At 36.3% G+C, this 20126-nt stretch overlaps 1 protein-coding gene and 1 long non-coding RNA gene across 2 annotated transcripts; both read right to left on the bottom strand.

The window, feature by feature from the left end:
• Window positions 1–314: 314 nt before the first annotated feature.
• LOC108476441 (repetitive proline-rich cell wall protein-like) lies at window positions 315–1536 on the bottom strand. The gene has a single exon (XM_017778667.2). It carries the CDS (start codon window positions 1457–1459, stop codon window positions 542–544), a length of 918 nt encoding a protein of 305 aa, XP_017634156.1. The 5' UTR covers window positions 1460–1536; the 3' UTR covers window positions 315–541.
• An 8511-nt stretch (window positions 1537–10047) lies between these two features.
• LOC128290305 (uncharacterized) lies at window positions 10048–12438 on the bottom strand. Its single transcript, XR_008280038.1, has 3 exons — window positions 12347–12438; window positions 11373–11429; window positions 10048–10248 (listed from the first exon to the last, which is right to left on the bottom strand). It is a non-coding gene; the product is annotated as an uncharacterized LOC128290305 (long non-coding RNA).
• Between the last annotated feature and the right edge of the window lie 7688 nt (window positions 12439–20126).

The following is a 20126-nucleotide window of genomic DNA, read 5'->3' as shown; positions in this document are numbered from 1 at the left end:
TGGGCCGCGCCTATGAATATGTTTATTTTATTTAAATACCCGCTCCTCTTTAATCAACAATTTTGACTTTGTTATGCATTAAAATATCAAGTATGCATGAAAAATGAAAGTACAGAGTAATGTAGATCATTGCCTTAACTTTATTTTTGTTATGTTAGGCCAATATATTTGCCACCATTTCTCCATGCATGTAGTGGAACATAAGTAAACGCTATGTTGATCCAGAGCTATTTTGGATGAGCAAAAAGGTGTGCACATGAATGAGAAAGCAGGACAAAATCTATGATAAATAATCGTGCAATTGGCATTTGAAATTTATTTGAAATCATCAGGATATTGCTCATTGAAAAAGAAGAAGATACAGAATAAACATTCGAATGAGTACAGCCATGAGCAACTGGTCTCTCTTCAAACATGAAAGAAAACATTACTACATTCCATACAAGAATAAAACAGAACATCAGCCGGCAGTTCCTCTTATTATAAATACTAATTTTTCTAGTAGCTCAATTGTTGGGAATGGCTAGTCGATGGGAGCATTCTATTGAGGCTTCCCCAACGGTGGATGTCCTGGATAGTGACCGTATGGTGGCTCATGTGCCGGAGGCTCATAAACTGATGGTTTAGGTTTTGGCTTTTCTTCCTTTGGTGGTGCATAAACTGGTGGCTTAGGTGGTTTTGGCTCATATATTGGTGGGTTGTTGGGAGGTTGATACATTGGTGGCTTGGGTTCTGGTTTTTCTTTCTTTGGAGGTGTATAAACCGGTGGCTTTGGTGGCTTAGGTTCATACATTGGAGGCTTTTTTGGAGGTTCATACATTGGTGGTTTGGGTTCAGGTTTCTCTTTCTTTGGAGGTGTATAAACCGGTGGTTTTGGTGGCTTAGGTTCGTACATTGGAGGTTTTTTTGGAGGTTCATACACTGGTGGTTTGGGTTCAGGTTTCTCTTTCTTTGGAGGTGTATAAACCGGTGGCTTTGGCTCGGGCTTCTCCTTCTTTGGAGGTTCATATACGGGTGGTTTGGGTTCAGGTTTCTCTTTCTTTGGAGGTGTATAAATCGGTGGTTTTGGCTCAGGTTTCTCCTTCTTTGGAGGTTCATATACTGGTGGTTTAGGTTTAGGCTCCTCTTTCTTTGGAGGTGTATAAACTGGTGGCTTTGGCTCAGGCTTCTCCTTCTTTGGAGGTTCATACACTGGTGGTTTGGGTCCAGGCTTCTCTTTCTTTGGAGGTGCATAAACCGGTGGCTTAGGTTCAGGCTTCTCCTTTTTTGGTGGTTCATACACTGGTGGCTTAGGTTCATATGGTGGTGGTTTCACCTTGGGAGGCTTGAATTCAGGAGTAGGGGGTTTCCCATAATTTGGTGACTCGTAGGTACCAAATGTGGGAGTGGTGAGAGTCACCACTCCAAGTAGGAATACTAGCAAGTGTGTTGTAGACATCATTGAGTCTTGGCTTTCCATGGTGCGATGAGAAGGGTTCTTTTTATAGTAGTTTTGGAGCGCTGTTGTTAGCGCATATGTCAAAAAATTTATTTGTTTACGTACCTTTGTAAATAGTCTGCTAGATGTTATTAAATCTTTTAAATTATTCATGAATGTAATAGGGTCCATGTAGGTACAAGTTAGTTGAAATTTTGGACTATGGATACGCAAGACTGAGTCATGATTGAAGAAAATTATAAAATATATCATAGGTTCTTATACTTTTCAAAAATTTAGAATTTAATTCTTATAATTTTATTTTTAAATTTTAAGTCTTACTTTTAATCATTTTTATTAAATTTGTTGATGTGATTTTTTTTTAAAAAAAATTAGTAGTAATGTAACTAAATTTGATCAAGGGTTGGGTAGCCTAATCGGCTTAGTCCGACTTGAGTCGGGCTTGGACAAATATTTTTACACCTCAGGCTGGCTCAGCCTAGTCATAATTCAATTTAAATAAAAAAATATATATTTATTATTTAAATTTAATTATAAAACTATATAAATATCAATTAAAAATATTTTTAAATATTTTATTAATTTTTAAATAGTGAAACGAGCTTTTTGGATGGGCCAGCCCAAAAAAGGGTTTGGGCTTTAATTTTTTGGAATCGGGCATTGGCTTGGCCCATGGGCGGCTCAAAATGTTACTGAAAAATGATGTTGTAATGAATCCGAATTTAACATTAATTTTAATAGTTGAACCTGGATTTTGAAATTTAAAAAGTAGAGAGACTAAATTTCTAAAAGTAAAAATACAAAAATTAAATCTTAAATTTATAAATAGTACAAAAACTTATGACATATTTTAACTTTGAAGAAAAACTTAGGATCACATATGTGTTCTTTTTTATACAATGCTTAGAACTATTTATAGTTCCTCCCTAACCCATAAATAGAAGGATAATGAGTTCTAACACATTCAAACTCATGTTCTCTTGTATTTATAACAATATCCATACTAATCGGATAAAGACTCAATCAGTAAAATTAAATCATTACTTATATCTTTAAATTATGTATACATATTTATATTTACTTCCCTTTCCATGAGGTATTTATATTTACTTTCTTTATAAGGCCAAGAAGATCGAGACATGAACAACAGATAAATTGACGCATAAAATCTAAAATGTCGCTAAATTGACTGTAGGAAACATTGTCGGTAAATTTAGTGTTTCATCCGGGAATTTATTTAATCTCAATTGGTAAGCTTTAACTACTCATAAATTTTTTGGGACAAGAAATTAAATTTATTTAAAAGAAAGTAAAGAGAGTTGAATGCTCTTAATTTTTCTTTAAATTACTTAGTTTTTATTTATTGCAATTTAAGAAAAAATTAGGAAAAAGATGTAATATTTTTAAGATGCGAAATATCATTTCTATCTTTCCATAAATTGTTTTAGAAAATGGGATATGATTTGAAATAAATCAAAATAATCATTTGTTTTATTATTTTCCATAGTTTAACCACACAAAACTTGGGATATGATCTATTTTTAAAGGATTGGAAGGATAAAAGGTATTGTATAGAAAAAAATTGGTAAATAATTATTTGTCTCTTTTAATTTTGAAATTGAGTCAATTGATTATTTAAAAAATTGAAGCAATTTAATTCTTGTTAATTTTGAAAGCGAGTAATTAAAGATAATTAATTATTGCATTAAATATTTTGAAAATTGTAAATAATATTGGTTGGTATAATAACAAATTTAATATTCAAAGTTTACACATTTTGTCAATTTGATAACAATTTAACAAATTTAGCTACTAACATTTACATAAATATTGAGACTAAATTTATTGAATCTTTTAAAATCTAGATCAAATTTGTTGTAGGCCAATTTTGGGCCTGTTTACATTACATAAGCCCATTTACATTAAACCCCAAGACCCAAATATCTAACCCAAACCCGAATGGCCCACTACAACCCATTCCAACCTAATACCCATTTAAATTAACCCACATAAAACCCAAATACCCACAACCCATTACAAACCAAACCCAATACAGCAAGCCCAATATCATTAACCCCAACTACCCGAAACCCTAACCCCATTTTCGGCTCCCACTTGCCTCGGCCACCACCTGCCCACTGCAACCCCGTCTCCTGGCGCCACCTGCCCCGTAGTCACCTCCACCGTTCACCCACCACCTGCAAAGCAAACAGAGCACGTAATAGCAACCAAAAAGAGAAACAGACAGTAACAAATCAGATATAAAAACCGAATGGAAACCATAGCAAAGGGGTTCCTTCTTTTTTAGTGTTTTTATTTTTTTCGAATATTCAGGAAGAAATCAATACATAAGTTAGATTTCAATACATACAAAAGCGGTGATTCGAACACCCGAAATTAGAGAGTCGAACAAACGAAAATATCAGACATCAGAAACCAAGGTGATTGTTTATTTTTCGAATCGATTTTTTCTTCATCATACTCTTAAACATATATAATATATATATACATACATATATTCGAAAATAAAAAAAAAACAAAAAAAAATAATTTTACCTTTTCCGGCCACCGTGCACGGTGGCCAGCACCGACGCCGACGACGGTCCGATGACCGGACGGTGATCGGCCCATGGCCAGATTCCCTCCCCCTCTCCCTCTTCTCTCCCTTTTTTTTTCTTCTTTCCCCGTTTAAATGATTTTTTTTTAAAAAAAATTGTCTTTTATAGGGACCAAAACGGTGCGTTTTGGTCCCCCTCCGTTTTAACGAAAAACGACGTCGTTTTGGCCCCGGGTCTGGTCGACTCGACCCGCTCCAGCTAGGATCCGCGTGTTTTTGCTCTTAGGGGCTATTTGCACAATCGGTCCTTCCGCATTTTTAGTGTTTTAAATCAGGTTTATATTTATTTACAAATTGGCCCTGAAGTTTGTTATGATTCTCAAATTGATCCTCAGTGATGCGCATCGTTTTAAAGGTTTTTGAAAATTACTCTTTTGGCCCCTCCAGGTTAGCGCATGTTGTAATTTCGTCCTTTTCTTTTATTTTTATTTCAAATCAGCCCTAAAACTTTGGTTTTATTCAATTTTAGTCCTTTTAGTTTATTTTCATTCCTTTATTATTAAATTAATTAATTTTGATAATTTTTTATTATTATATTTACTATTATTTATTGTTATTGGTATTATTATTATTATATGTTTTATTATATACGTATGAATATACTTTTTTTACCATTTTACATTATTATATTTATTATTTATTTCTAACATATTATTATTTTATTTTTTTATATCATCATTATATTTAATTTGTGCTTATATGTTATATTTTCTCTTTTTACTTTTATATTTACTATTTGCATTATATTTACTTATTATTATTATTAATTATGTATATATATTTTAAATCCCATGTTATGTATAGACATTTCTAATATGTATTTCTTTAAATGATATTATTACATATATATTTTAGTACATATATATGTGTACTTGTGTGAATATTCTTTTAGCATGTGCTACATATATATATATATTTTATTCTATATTATGAATGTATATTTCTAATATTATATTACGTTTTCATATATATATTATGTATATACTTTGGTATCATAATTATATATTTTATACGATCTTATGTACATATATTTACACGCATATATTTTCTTTTATATATTATGTATATGCATTTTTATATATGTATATGTTTATACTATATTAGTTAGTTTTATATTATCTTATGTGTACATTTTGAATACTATGCTATGTATGTATTCTAAATACAACATTTTATATATATTATCGTGCTTCAATACTATTATTATGTAATATATATATACACATATATACGCCTATGTAGGTGTAGTATTATTAGTATTTTAATATTACATTTTCCGTCACCTTACATATTATTATATAACATATGTATATATATAATCCATTGTTTTCTTTCGTGTTTAATGTTATTATTATCGTGCATAATATCAAATACATCGTGAATACTTTATAGTTATTATTTTATCATCCGCTTCATATATTCGTAAATCACCTTTTATTACAGCATTGTTATAAGTTTCTATTGTTTTTGATAAAAAAAATATTCTTATTCATGATTTAAATCAATTTCAATAAGCAAGGCAACGTACCGATTTAACATTAAGTCATCGATTTCATCGCTATGTTGGGTGAACATCAATCGACTCGTGTTAAAGACGGAACACTATTCTAAAAAATTCGAAAAACTAAAAAATTCTCGTCTTTTCAATCAGATCACGATTAAATGTTCATTGAACTCGTATTTTTGAAAATCAAGACAACATGTGTTTAACAAGATACCAATTTTGGGCGTCGCGAGGGTGCTAACACCTTCCTCGCGCGTAACCGACTCCCGAACCCTACTTTTCTTCTGGCTTTTAACGTAGACCTAAACTCCGCTTTCTTTTCATTTAAAAAATGAATTTTCTCTCAAAAGAAGAATGATTTATTAGGTGTCCAATCACACCTAGAAAAAAGATCGGTGGCGACTCCCTCTTTATTTTAAAATCAAACTTCAGTTTTCAAGTTTTCACTAAATCGCCACAATTAGCGACCAAGCTAAAATTTTTACGTCGCTACAGCTGGCGACTCCAATGGAAAAATATTTTTGAGAGTCGAGTCGAATTAAATGTGTATTGTCAAAATTTTCAAAATTCCTTGTTAAAATTAGTATTTAGTCGTGATCCCAAAATTGTGTTTTTGAAAAGTCATGCATATGCATCATGTTGTAAATATTCTTCTAACTTGTTTTAGCTTGTTGATTTTCAGCTCTCAATTTTTTAGTTTTTGTAGTTTAGTTTTTAAATAAAACATAAAAGATTATGAGTTTTTCCCCACACACCGTGCACTTGCATTTTGCATAACAAGAGCTCTCTACCCGGGCTCCGTCCTTTTAAGTGAAAGTAAACGCTACGCCTTCGTGAGTTAACTTGTCCCTCCGCACAGGCTAGTGAATACTTTCGGGTTACATATGACTTATGCTTTCATGAGTTAACTTGTCCCTCCGCATAGGCATAAGTAAATGTAATCCCTCGAATTGAACTCGTGAGCCTGTGATGGGCTACGATCGATGTTTCATACTAGTCTTAGTAGACGATAGTGCAAACAATTCGAGTACCTATCTAGAACCGAAATCGCATATGGTGAACTGTATGAGCCACCTAATTAGAGCCATGCCGAACTTCTGTCCGTTAATAGTCACCAAAATAAGTACATGGGAGAAATGTCTCTTACCTTTTATTTCTTTAACATTTATACTTTTTATTTGAATTTTCTGAAATTTATATTTGTTGTGATTACTAACCAAGGTTGTTTATCTTTATTATTATTTTTCATCATGCATTATAGGCATCATATTAGGAAGGTGTTGACTAGAGATCGGTTGCCAAAAAACGGGTTTCTAATGGAAGAGTCAATTATACAAACAACTGAGAAGAATGCCGTGGTTCGGGACTGGTCTCTAAAAACTCAGAAAGAAAAAGGGGATAGTCTAGCGGAGAGATGTATTGCCAATCTGCCCGAGCACGTAACTGTGAATGTTTGCCAGAATAACCTTGAAGATTTGGTTCGGGTTTGGAATTAGTGGGACTCAGACACTAGGGGTATCTTCACTGAGAGGTACGGGGATATAACCAGCCTAATCGCCATCAACATAGATGAAAGATTGATTCAGGCCATGATCAGATTCTGGGATCTGGCTTACCAGTGTTTCATTTTCAATCAAGAAGATATGACCCCAACCGTGGAAGAGTACGCTGCTTTACTTCGTATTGATAATGTGCAATTCTATAAGATTTATATGAAGAAACCCAAGCCGATGACTTTCAAGAAAAAGCTGGTAAAGTTGACTGGCTTGACCGACACGTGGGCCGAGAAACAAATAAAGAAAAAGAATGAAATCAGCTACATTCCGTGGTTTTCCCTACGGGATTTAGTCCTAAATCATCCCAATATTTTGAAAAAAGTGAATCTATTCGCTTTGGCCATTTACGGATTGGTCGTCTTTCCAAAAGTTCTGGGACATATAGAGGTTGCAGTAGTGGACTTCTTTGAAAAGTTAAAGTAAGGAATCAACCCTATCCCAACTATTTTGGCCAAGACCTTCAGATCCCTATGCAGTTGTAGGAGATAAAGGGAAGGATGCTTTATCGGATGCGCGCAGCTACACAATGTCTGGATTTTGAGCCATTTCTGGAAAGTAGAGCGCACACCGTACCACATGTTTTCAAAAACTTTCGCTCCGTTGGAAGCCTATCTTGAGAAAGAATGACCAAGGGATGTCACCGAAGAGTATTGTGTTTTAGTTTTTCAGAACCTTCGAGCTGAAGATGTAACCTGGAGAGCACCGTAGATCCACCCTTCGGTTCTGTTATACAAGGTTGGAAATCAAGATTGGGTGCCACTACTCGGGTTATGGGGAGGAATTGGATACGCTCCGTTAATGGTTCAAAGGTAATTTTTTTCACAACAATTCATACCCGCCACCGGAGGATTAGCACAGTCTGAGTTTGCTTTTACGGGTGAGGGATATATGAAGAGGGTCCGAGATACCGCAAAGTCTTGGAAGAGAATTCATCTCATGGAGTTAGCTCTATACGCTGACACCCTCACCCAAGATTACGTTATATGGAGAAAGCAACGAATGAATAGTCAGCACATCTCATCGACAAATTACACCGTCCAGAATCCTTTATCGGAAGAAGTGCCATCTAAGCTAGAAATGGCAAGACAAGAATTTGAACGGAGAAGGCCAAGATACCTCGGGACCTTAGTGCTCTTTAGGAGGAAACTACCAACTGAAGATCGACGTTCAGATTGAAAGATCCAGAGCTGAGAAAGCGCAAAAAGAAGCTGAAGTCGTAAAAAATAACTTAAGGGACCTTCATCTGGAAAATAAAAAGTTAAGAGGCACAATAAAAAACAGTGGGTTGGGCAAATCGTCAATAGAATGGAAGGAGGAAATTAGCAACATCAAAGGAGGGATGGAATTCTGGAAAGGGAAAGCGAAGAAAGAAGAAGAAAAGGCTGCGCGGGCTATGATGGAGCTAAGGAAGAAGAACGCTGAATATAAAGCTGTGTCTGCCGAGGTAATGACTAGTCGATCTAAATGTCAAGAACTAAAAGAGAGGATACGAGATTTAGAAGATATGCTACAAGATCGTTAACAACAGCTAGATACTCTCTTGGAGGCTTTGGAAGAAAAGAATAGTCAGTATGATAGAGACATTTGTGCTTATGAAGAGGGCCTCCAAGAAAAAGAAATGCAACTTAGCTATTTAATCAATGAAATTCGTAGGGTAGCCATGCACGTGGTACAACTATCGGAAGAAGCTGAAACTCTCATTTGCCAATTCCCTCCAAGTCGAAGATCAAACATATCAGAATTCTTAGCACGAGTAAAGAAATATGGCGATATAGCTAGGAAGTTTGTGTAATGGCTGAATCGAAAATGGCAAAATATTTTGTAATGGACTCTTTTGATAAATGAAATGCCTAAATAGGGGCCGTCTTGAAGTTAACACTAAATTCTTGCATATTTATTCATGACTAACATTCATTTGACATTTATGCATTCATTCATTCATTCATTCATTGCATATCCCATAATCATTCGCTAAGGTTAAAACATACAATTCGCAGTTGTAATACCACAAGACTGGAACCACGTCATTCGTATAGGACACACCGGTAAGCTAGAGTAATGGAGGTTGAATTCAATTAAAGGATTGAAAGGATGGAAAGAATCCAAAGGGAATTACAAGAGCAGTTGGCCAAGTCGTAGCAAGAGACAAGAGATTTAATAGTGAGATCTCGAGAAGAATCGCTCGAACAGAAGGATCAAATGGCCAAGATGATGGAAATGATGTCGGCTCTGGTAAAAGGAAAGGGACCTATGAACCCTGACGTTGTGGAACCACAGTCAAGGGTTAACCTCGATCAGGATCTGCCCCATCCGCCAGGATTTACTCCACCGCACGTCTACGCAACACAAAGAGGGTACGCTCAATGGGAACCTACAAGCCTGGAGCAACGACCTGCGCCACCTACTAATCTGGGGCAAGGAATGTTCGTATCAAACCCGGGGGCTAGTCCTGCTGATCCACTCGTTCTAGATTTGGACGATCCAGTAGAGATAGCTAGGTTGAAATTGGATGATCATGATGCAAAGGTGGAATATAGGAGCCTAAAGGAAAGACTCAAAGCGATAGAATGCACTGAAGTCTTCTCTGCACTGAGCGCTAAAGAGCTCAATTTGGTACCCGATTTAGTTTTGCCTCCAAAGTTTAAGGTACCGGATTTTGAAAAGTACGATGAGACAAGATGCCCAAAAGCGCATCTCATCATATTTTGCCGGAAGATGACTGGTTATGTGAATGAAGATAATGTAACGCCCCCTAACCCTATACCGTCATCGGAACAGGGTTACGAGACATTACCAGTCAGTACAGTCCAATCTCGGTCATTAATTAAAATAAATATTTACACACATCCCAGTTTTAAGATGTCGTCACTTTAATGGGCCCTCGCGGTCCAATATGAACAGTAAATTCAATTCGGGACTAATTTAGAATCACTACGAATTTTTAGTAAATTTCAAAATTTATACTACATACCATTGCCAACCATAATTTACTCATTTCATGAGTACATCTACAACCTAAATGACTCTCATAAAACATCCTAGGTACATGCCATTACCAATAATTAACACACTTTACCTTAATGAATTCGGGATCGAACTGGGATGCTGATTCAACGTTCTATCTTTACTAAACCTACGCACGGAAACAAACCGTGACATTTGAGTATGGTATACTCAAGTGGTATTTCCATAATCCAAACACTTAATAATATAACAATTAAACTTAAAATCACAATAACAATTATAAGTATTCATTTATTTGTTTTATAGATAAAATTTCAATTACTTACCATATAAATTCTATACAAGTCATATAACAAACACAATAACATATTTGTTCAATTCTTTTCATTTACTTACCGTATAAATTCTATACAATATATTCACAATTCACTTGTTTTCACACTTTACTTCTTAACAATATACCATTTTAATTCATTCTAACATCAATCATCATCCATTTGAACTTCACTCATTTCATGAACCTTTTGGTTCATGTTTTCAATCTCATATCTCAATTTCAATTCTCAATTCAATTTCTCATTTCATTCCAATAGCTCAATCAATCAAATTCACTCGACTTATCTTTTCACTTATTTACCCCTATTAACAAGACTCGGACCTTGGCGGATACACGGATCCAACCAAACACACCAATATGGCACCCAATTGCCTCATCGGATAGTTCAAGCAATATTTGACACCCAAGTGTCTCATCGGCCTAGCCAAGTAAAGTTGGTACCCAAGACCTCATCGAATCTATCCAAGAAATATAGTGACACCCAGTGTCTCATCGACTCGAGGTCGAAGAATCCTGAACACTTCCAATCCTATGGCATGCCAACTATATCCGACTCAGCCCGACATCTTGTTAATAGGGTATTCAATTCACTTTCAATTTTTTTCAATCAATACACATTTTAATTAATCACATAAATTCATAATTCAATACAATTCAATTCAGTTTTCAATAACAAATATCCAAATATCACAAATCTCATATTTAAAATTTTCAAACAATTTATATTTCAATTCAATTCAAATAATCAATATATATTCAATATTCAATATATATATCTATATATATATATATATATATACGTAATTCAATCAATATAAATTCAATAAATTCATCACATACTATATCAATCTATTTCATTTGCAAAACACAATAATTTTACTTCAAAACACTTAATATACATATTAAGAAATAAATTCAACAATTAAGTATTAGGTTCGGATTATAAAAATACAAACCGTAATTTTCGAGCTAACTCCCGTTGACTTTGTCTTGTCCTTTCTTAGCCGAGATTTCTGGTACCACATTGATCATTAATACATTACTAATTCATATCTTGAGTTATAGAATTCTAAATTAAGATCCGCTAATTTTTCCTGAAACTAGACTCACAAATCTTCTTACAATAAAATTTTCAGAATTTTGGTTTAGCCATTAAGTACGCTTTATTCTTTAAATTCACCCCTATTCTCATTGTCTCGACAGTTTAGTCCCTTCTTCACTAAAAATTAATTATCTCACAGATACAGAACTCGGATAACATTCTCATTGATTTCTAATGAAAATAGACTTATTAGGGATTCTAAACATATAACTTTAAGCCTCTAATTATTTTTATTCAATTTTTGGTGATTTTACAAACTCAGAACAGGGGAACCCGAATTCATTCTGACCTTGTCTCACAAAATTCAATTGCTTATATCGTTTCTTCTATAAGAAACTAGACTCAATAATATTTAATTTAATATTTTATTCATCCTCTAATTCAATTTCTACAATTTTTGGTGATTTTTCAAACTTAGACTCTCTTGCTGTCCAAAATAGTCTTAGTACAAAATGTTGATTTACTTTAATTTCAATTTAATTCTAACTAAATTCACTTACTTTTCTATCTTAATTCATACTTTATTTCTATTCAAATTTCATCCATACTCTCATTTAAATATTAAATTTCCAGCATACTTTCCTAATTTCAAAATTTCATCAATTTAGTCCCTACAACATAAAACTTATAACTTACTTTACAATTTGATCCTATTATCAATTCTAGCTTGAAATTTACTCAATTAAACCCTTAATTCACTATTTTATTCAACATGAACTATACTTGAAAATCTATAAACTCTCAAAATATCAACTTAATTTCATCAAAGTCTTGTTCCAAAGCTTCTAAAACATCAAAATTTAAGAAGAAATGACTTAATTGACTTACCAAATTAAACTTTGAGCCTTGAAACCCAAATTTTCCTTTTTCTTTTTCTTTCTTTCTTTCTCCCCTGTTTCTTCCCTGTTTCGTTTGCTTTCATTCATTTCTTATGTTTCTTTACTTATTTATATAATATAATATATAATATAATATACTATAATATAATAATAATTTAATATATATTTTAACACATAAAAATCTCAGATTTTTATGTTTATGACGCCTTACTTAGGACAAATGGCATAATTGCCATTTTGGTCCTCTTCATTTTCTTTTATTCTACAATTCAACTTTCATCCTTAATTCAATTTAGTCATTTTTCCTAATTACTCTTAATTAAACTAAATTTACTTAATTAAACTCTAATTAACCACTCAATTGGCTTCGTAAATATTTTTAATAAATATTTACGAATCCATTTTTCAGAAACGGAGACCCGAAAATACACTTTTTCGGTAACGGTAAAATTCGGGTCGTTACAGATAAACTACTCATACCTTGTTTTCAGGATAGTCTAGTAAGATCGGCTCTTCGATGGTACAACCAGCTTAGTAGGGAAAAGATCTGATCCTGGAAGGACTTGGCGTCAGCATTCTGTGAGCAGTACAAGCATGTATCGGATATGGTGCCTGATCGAATGGCTCTACAAATGATGGAAAAGAAACCAGCAGAAACCTTTAGGCAATACGCTCAAAGGTAGAGAAACGTCTTGGCCCAAGTGGAACCCCCGCTAACAAAAACGGAGATAACCGTCCTCTTTATCAACACCTTAAAAGAACCGTTTTATGACAAACTAGTGGGAAGTGCCACGAAGGACTTTGCAGATATTGTAATATCCGGTGAGCTTATAGAGAACGCCGTCAAAAGCGGTAGAATGGAAGATCAAGAAAGTTCAAGAAGGGTAGCGCCCATGAAGAAGAAAGAACCAGAAGCCCATATGGTGGGAATGGAAAGTTGTTATACCCATAATTCGTATCCAAACCAACCCCGACCTCGAAATTATCCACCTCCGAATTTCTATTATCCTCCTCAAACCCCTTACTACCAAACACTACCTCATTTCTACCTCGTATAAGCCACGAAAAATCAAAGACCCGTCACCATATTTCCACAAAACACTGTACCCGCTCAAAGCCAACCCAGAAACAAACCAAGACCAGTAAGGCCCAATCCCGAGAGACCACAATTTACTCCTATCCCTATGTCGTATGAGGAGTTATACCCAAAACTTTTGGAGAAACAATTAATATCTCCCCATTACATGGCACCCCTTAAGCCTCCATACCCGAAATGGTACGATCCAAACGCTAATTGTGTATATCACGCTGGGAACCAGAGACACTCTACGGAAAACTGTCTTGCTTTCAAAATGAGAGTTTAAGGACTCATCGATGCGGGCATTTTGCGATTTGATGGTACTGGCGGTACGGCTGGGAACCCATTCCCTAACCATACCGAAGGAAATGTGAGCGTGGTAGGGAAAGAAGATGAATGGTAAGTCAAAAGATGTGTTTCGGAAATAAGGACGCCTTTGCAGAAAATCTGGGAGGTACTGGTTAAGAAGGGATTGCTCTGTCTCCCCGACAGAAATCTCAGAGAAGGAGATCAAGGTTTTTGCAGTTTCCATGGAATTGTAGGGCACGACATTCAGTCGTGTGAGGAATTTAAAAGGTTACTTCAAGACCGGGTGGATAATAAGGAGATTGGGATTATTAATAAAGGAGAAGAGGCCGATAGAGGAGAAATATGCACCTCTGACAATCAATCGTCAGGTTTCCCGTATAGCGCCGATCGACCGTTAATAATTTATTACGACGCGAAGAAGGAGCCGGTAAAACCAAAGATGATCATTGAAGTACCATCTCCTTTCCCTTACAAGGACGATAAGGCGGTACCGTGGAAATACGTATCAATATCGTCACACCTGAAGGTGAAAAATCCGAAACCATAACTGGAGATGTTGGGGAGGTAGGCCATTTTACCCGCAGTGGGCGGTGTTATTTTAAAGAGATTGAGCCGATAAAGAAGAACAGTGACTGGAAGCAAAAAGGAAAGGCAGTGATGTATGAGGCCAAAGTCGAGCAGGAAACTCCACCCGTGCAAGAAACTAAAAAGCCTATGGATGAGGAGGAAGCACAAGAGTTCTTGAAATTTATCAAGCACAGTGAGTACAATGTGGTAGAACAATTGAATAAGCAACCAGCACGAATCTCGATTTTATCTCTACTGTTAAATTCAGAGCCACACCGGAACACCTTGTTAAAAGTGTTGAATCAAGCTTATGTAGCAAACAATATATCCGTTGAGAAGCTTGACAGATGGGTGAATAATCTAAAAGCAGATAATTTCATTTATTTTAGTGATGATGAAATGCCACCCAATGGTAGAGGCTCCGTGAAAGCATTGCATATCACAACCCACTACAAGGGTTACATAATACCGAACGTGCTCATCGATAATGAGTCGGCACTCAATGTTATGCCCTTGGCCATGCTTTCTAGAATTCCGATGGATCTGTCCTATTTAAGGCCCTGTCATTCCACAGTAAGGGCATTCGATGGGACAAGACATGAAGTCATGGGGAAGATCGAGATCCCTCTAAAAGTAGGTCCCTATATATATGATGTCGAGTTCCAAGTCATGAACATTACACCCTCATATAACTGCCTTTTGGGAAAACCCTGGATCCATTCCGCTAGAGCGGTCCCATCATCCCTCCATCAAAAGGTGAAATTTATCATGGATGGTTGTTTGGTCACTGCCGAGGGAGAAGAAGACATTGTAGCATCTATTTCTACCGACGCACCATACATTGAATGAGTAAAGATGCTATAGAATGTTCCTTCCGATCCCTTGAGTTTGTCAATGTCACATTCGTCATTGAGGGAAACAAAATTCCCGTGTCAAAACTGTCGAGAAATACTAGGATGAGCATCAAGATGACTGTGGGAAGAGGAGCCCGAGCAAGGAAAGGTTTGCGAAGGTACCTGCAAGGAATAGTCAGGGCTTTAAAGCCAGTACATCACAAAGCTCGATACGGTTTAAGGTTCCAACCAGATGTGCACCAAAGAAGAAAACAATAGAAGAAAGATCAAGAAAGAAGGATCGCAAGAACCTTAGGCCGAGAAATAGAATGGGGGCCCATAACATACCCTCCTTTGTCAAAAACATTTACATCTGCAGGAATGATATACCCCGGGCAAGATAATCCACGAAGCACGATGTTATTAATTGAAAGAGGTCTTCAGAATGTCAGTATAAATGTCATTGACAAATGAAGTGATGCAATTAAAGATGTTTCAACGATACGCCCTTGTCCTTCTGGATTTGTTTTGAACAATTGGACTGCTGTGGAGCTCCTTGTAGTTTCTAAATCTTCTCCAGAGTAATGTTCAATATTAACACTATTCTTTTTATGTGTCCCTAAGTAATAGAGGGGTTCTTTTTTAAGAGCTTATGATTTGCTCTTTATCATTTAAATGAACATTAATGAAGATGCATTGTGTCATAGTCTTTACATTTTCATTAACTTCATAATTTTTCCCTCTTTTCACAGCCTGTCATTGCATATATCTCACATTATGCCTGTTGGTCCCAATACTTTGATGCTCCTCTATAGTTTCCTTTTCTATTCAACTTTCAGGTGCTCAAATATCAATGGCATGAACAAACCAGTTACGAGTCCTGAAATCGATTTCGAAAAGCCTATTTGTTTAGGAGAGTTCGAAGTTGAGGAAAATGTTGAAGACTATGTCTTGTCTCTTGACTTACTAAGAATGGTAGAACAAGAAGATAAACAGATTCTACCTTATCAAGAATATGTTGAGACAGTAAATTTGGGAACTGAAGAAAGGAAGCAAGAAGTGAAGATCGGGACCTCTATTTCAGGGGGCACTAGGCATAATTTGATTGCTTTACTCCGCGAGTACAAAGATGTATTCGCATGGTCATATCAGGACATGCCAGGATTGGATGAAGATGTAGTGGTCCATAAGCTCCCATTAAAGTCAGAATGCAAACTCATTCAACAAAAGCTAAGACGGATGAGACCTGAGATGTTGTTAAAAATAAAAGAGGAAGTCAAGAAACAGTTTAATGCTGGCTTCCTACAAGCCTCCAAATATCCAGAATGGGTGGCTAACATAGTTCCGGTACCAAAGAAAGACGACAAAGTACTAATGTGCGTGGATTATTGTGACTTGAATCGAACAAGTCCTAAAGATAATTTTCCCTTACCACACATTAATACATTGGTGGATAACACAACAAAACATTCATTGTTTTCCTTCATGGATGGATACTCGGGATATAATCAGATCAAGATGGCCCCTGAGGATATGGAAAAAACTACCTTCGTAATAGTGTTTCAAGGTGATGCCATTTGGGTTAAAAAATGCTGGGGCAACATATTAGAGGGCTATGGTGACGTTATTCCATAACATGATGCATAAAGAAATAGAGGTCTACATCGACGATATGATTGCTAAATCCCGAGGGGAAGAAGAGCATGTAGTGAACCTCAAGAAGTTGTTCGAAAGGCTGAGAAAGTTTCAGCTAAAGCTTTCCAGCCAAATGTACGTTTGGGGGTACCTCGGGAAAATTGCTAGGCTTCATTGTCAGTGAAAGAGGTATCGAGGTTGATCTAGATAAAATAAAGGCCATTTAAGAGTTACCACCTCCGTGCACGCAAAAGGAAGTCAGAGGATTTATAGGGAGGTTGAACTACATCACTCGGTTCATTGCTCAACTTACTAACCAGTGTGACCCAATCTTTCGGCTTCTTCGAAAACATAACCCGGGAGAATGGAATGAGGAATGTCAGATGGCCTTTGATAAGATAAAACAATATTTGTCTAGTCCTCCAGTGCTAGTACCGTCAACTCTAGGAAGACCATTGATATTGCATTTGACTGTGTTCGAAAATTCAATGGGTTGCGTACTAGGGCAACACGACGAGTTAGGAAAGAAAGAAAAGGTGATTTACTATCTCAGCAAAAAGTTCACAGAATATGAGGCAAAGTATTCGTCATTTGAAAAATTCTGTTGCGCATTGGTTTGGGTAGCTCGGAGACTCAGGCAATATATGTTGTATCATACGACATGGTTAATTTCAAAGCTGGATCTAATAAAGTACATGATGGAATCACCTGCACTCTCAGGAAGAATGGCACGATGGCAGATCTTACTATCAGAATACGACATTGTCTATGTGAGCCAAAAGTCAATAAAAGGAAGCGCAATAGCTTACTTCTTAGCAACTCGAACAATGGATGAATACAAGCCATTCAAATTTGATTTTCCGGATGAAGACTTAATGTACATTACAGAAAAAGAGTGTGAGTTGCCAAAAGAGAAGTCATGGAAGATGAGCTTTGATGGTGCATCGAACGCATTGGGGCATGGGATTGGAGCAGTCTTAGTATCACCAGAAGGGAACCATTATCCTTTCACTGCCAGATTAAACTTCTTCTGTACCAATAACATAGCGGAATATGAGGCTTGTATCATGGGACTTCGTGCAGCAATTGAACGAAAAATCAAAACTTTAGAGGTATACGGAGACTCAGCGCTGGTAATTTACCAAATCCGTGGAGATTGGGAAGTAAGAGATCTAAAATTAGTCAAATATAGTGCTCTAGTGGCGGAACTGATCAAAGAATTTAAAGAAGTAACTTTTAGTTACTTCCCACGAGAAGAAAACCAATTGGCTGATACCCTGGCCACTTTGACTTCAATGTTCAAAGCAAATAGAGAAACAAAAATAATTCCTCTGCAAATGAGCATATATGAAGTCCCTGCACATTTTTTTAGCATTGGGAAAGAGCCAGATGGACGACCATGGTTCCATGATGTCTTAGAATATATCAAGAATCAAAGGTATCCCGAACAAGCCAATGAGAATGACAAAAGAATAATCAGAAGAATGGCAGCGGGATTTGTTCTTGATGGGGACATCCTGTACAAAAGAGGAAAAGATCGGGTGCTCTTGAGATGCGTGGATGCTGTTGAAGCTAGAAAAATACTTGAAGATGTCCATGAGGGAATCTGTGGGACACATGCCAATGGTTTCACTATGGCCAGGAAGATTATGAGACTCGGTTACTACTAGTTGATGATGGAAAGCGACTGCATAGTTTTGCAACAAAATGCCACAAATGTCAAATTTATGGCGATAAGATTAATGTGGCCCCTTCGCCCCTTCATGTTATGACTTCTCCGTGGACTTTTTCTATGTGGGGCATGGATGTCATAGGGCCAATTTCCTTAAAATCTTCTAATGGACATCGATTCATCTTTGTGGTTATTGATTACTTTACAAAATGGATAGAAGTCGCTTCGTTTGCCAACGTGACGAAGACTGCAGTTTGCAAGTTTTTGAAAAAGGAAATCATTTGTCAATATAGTTTGCCTGAAAGAATCATTTCAGATAACGCCTTGAATCTGAGCAACAAGATGATGAAAGAAGTATGTGAGCAATTTCAAATAAAGCATCATAACTCCTCACCCTATCGCCCGAAAATGAATGGAGCTGTTGAAGTGGCCAACAAGAATATTAAGAAAATCATTAGGAAAATGACCGAGACATATAAAGACTGGCACGAGAAGCTACCGTTTGCTTTGTATGCATATCGCACATCTGTGCGGACATCTACGGGTGCAACCCCTTTCTCTTTGGTCTATGGAATGGAAGCTGTACTACCCATCGAAGTTGAGATCCCCTCTCTACGAGTCTTGATGGAGTCGAAATTAGAGGACGCAGAATGGGTTCGAGCTCGATATGACCAGGTGAACCTCATCAAAGAAAAACGTTTGAAGGCAATGTGTCATAGACAGATGTATCAGAAGAGAATGATCGCAGCCCATGACAAGAAAGTACGGTCAAGAGAATTCCACGAAGGAGAACTCGTACTAAGAAAGATTCTCCCAATACAAAAAGACCTGTGAGGAAAATGGGCACCAAATTGGGAAGGTCCATACGTCGTAAAGAAGGCATTCTCGGTTGGAGCTTTGATTCTCACTGAGATGGATGGGAAGGAGTTACCTAATCTAGTGAATTCAGATGCTGTGAAGAAATATTATGCCTAAAAAAAAAAAGGAGATCAAGGTGAAAACCCGAAAAGGCCGTCTTGATTAACATAAAAGATTAGGATGAAAACCCAAAAGGGCATTCGAATGAGGCAAACCCGGGCTTAAAGAGCAAGGCGGTTGAATAGTGGGTCAAACAGCAAGACTATAATATTTGAAGCATTTTCAGCAGCTCAAAATCTTCTAAGCAAGAAGCCATGTTTGAAAAGATTCTTGATTAAGAAACATGGAAGAGTTCATGTGTTGAATATCTAGAGCATTTGTATCCATTGAATGCGATCCCATTTCTCTTTATGACACTTTTTCTTACTATCATTGGTTAACTTTTTCGTTTGCTACATTTGAAATAAATAAATGTGAGATACCCTTTTTGTCCCTACCTGACCAATTTCATGCACCTCATTGTATGATTTATTCACATGATAAATAGTGAAATGACATACTCTAAACAAAAGAAATGTTAAGCATTACCCGGATAAGAATTTGGTAAGTACAAGAGCCTCAACGCAAGGACAAAGTTCAACTAGGGGCAAAAGAGCGATATCTGAGAAACGCAGATTATTCGTGAAGCTTGAGGACGGGTACAGGGCCTGAAGAGAAAGTCAAGAATAAAAGCATTGAACGCAGATCATCAAAAATCATGACAGAAAGGGACATATGACAAACAAGCCCAAGGCTCATAGCATGATCATGTAGGCAT

Source organism: Gossypium arboreum, chromosome 3 (genome assembly GCF_025698485.1).
Source record: "Gossypium arboreum isolate Shixiya-1 chromosome 3, ASM2569848v2, whole genome shotgun sequence".
Taxonomy (NCBI): Eukaryota; Viridiplantae; Streptophyta; class Magnoliopsida; order Malvales; family Malvaceae; genus Gossypium; species Gossypium arboreum.
Note: the sequence above shows the minus strand (reverse complement) of the source record. Positions and strands in the feature narration are given on the sequence as shown.

Excerpts from the sequence above, each read along its gene's own strand:
- LOC108476441 (XM_017778667.2), bottom strand. The coding sequence starts at position 1,459 with ATGGAAAGCCAAGACTCAATGATGTCTACAACACACTTGCTAGTATTC.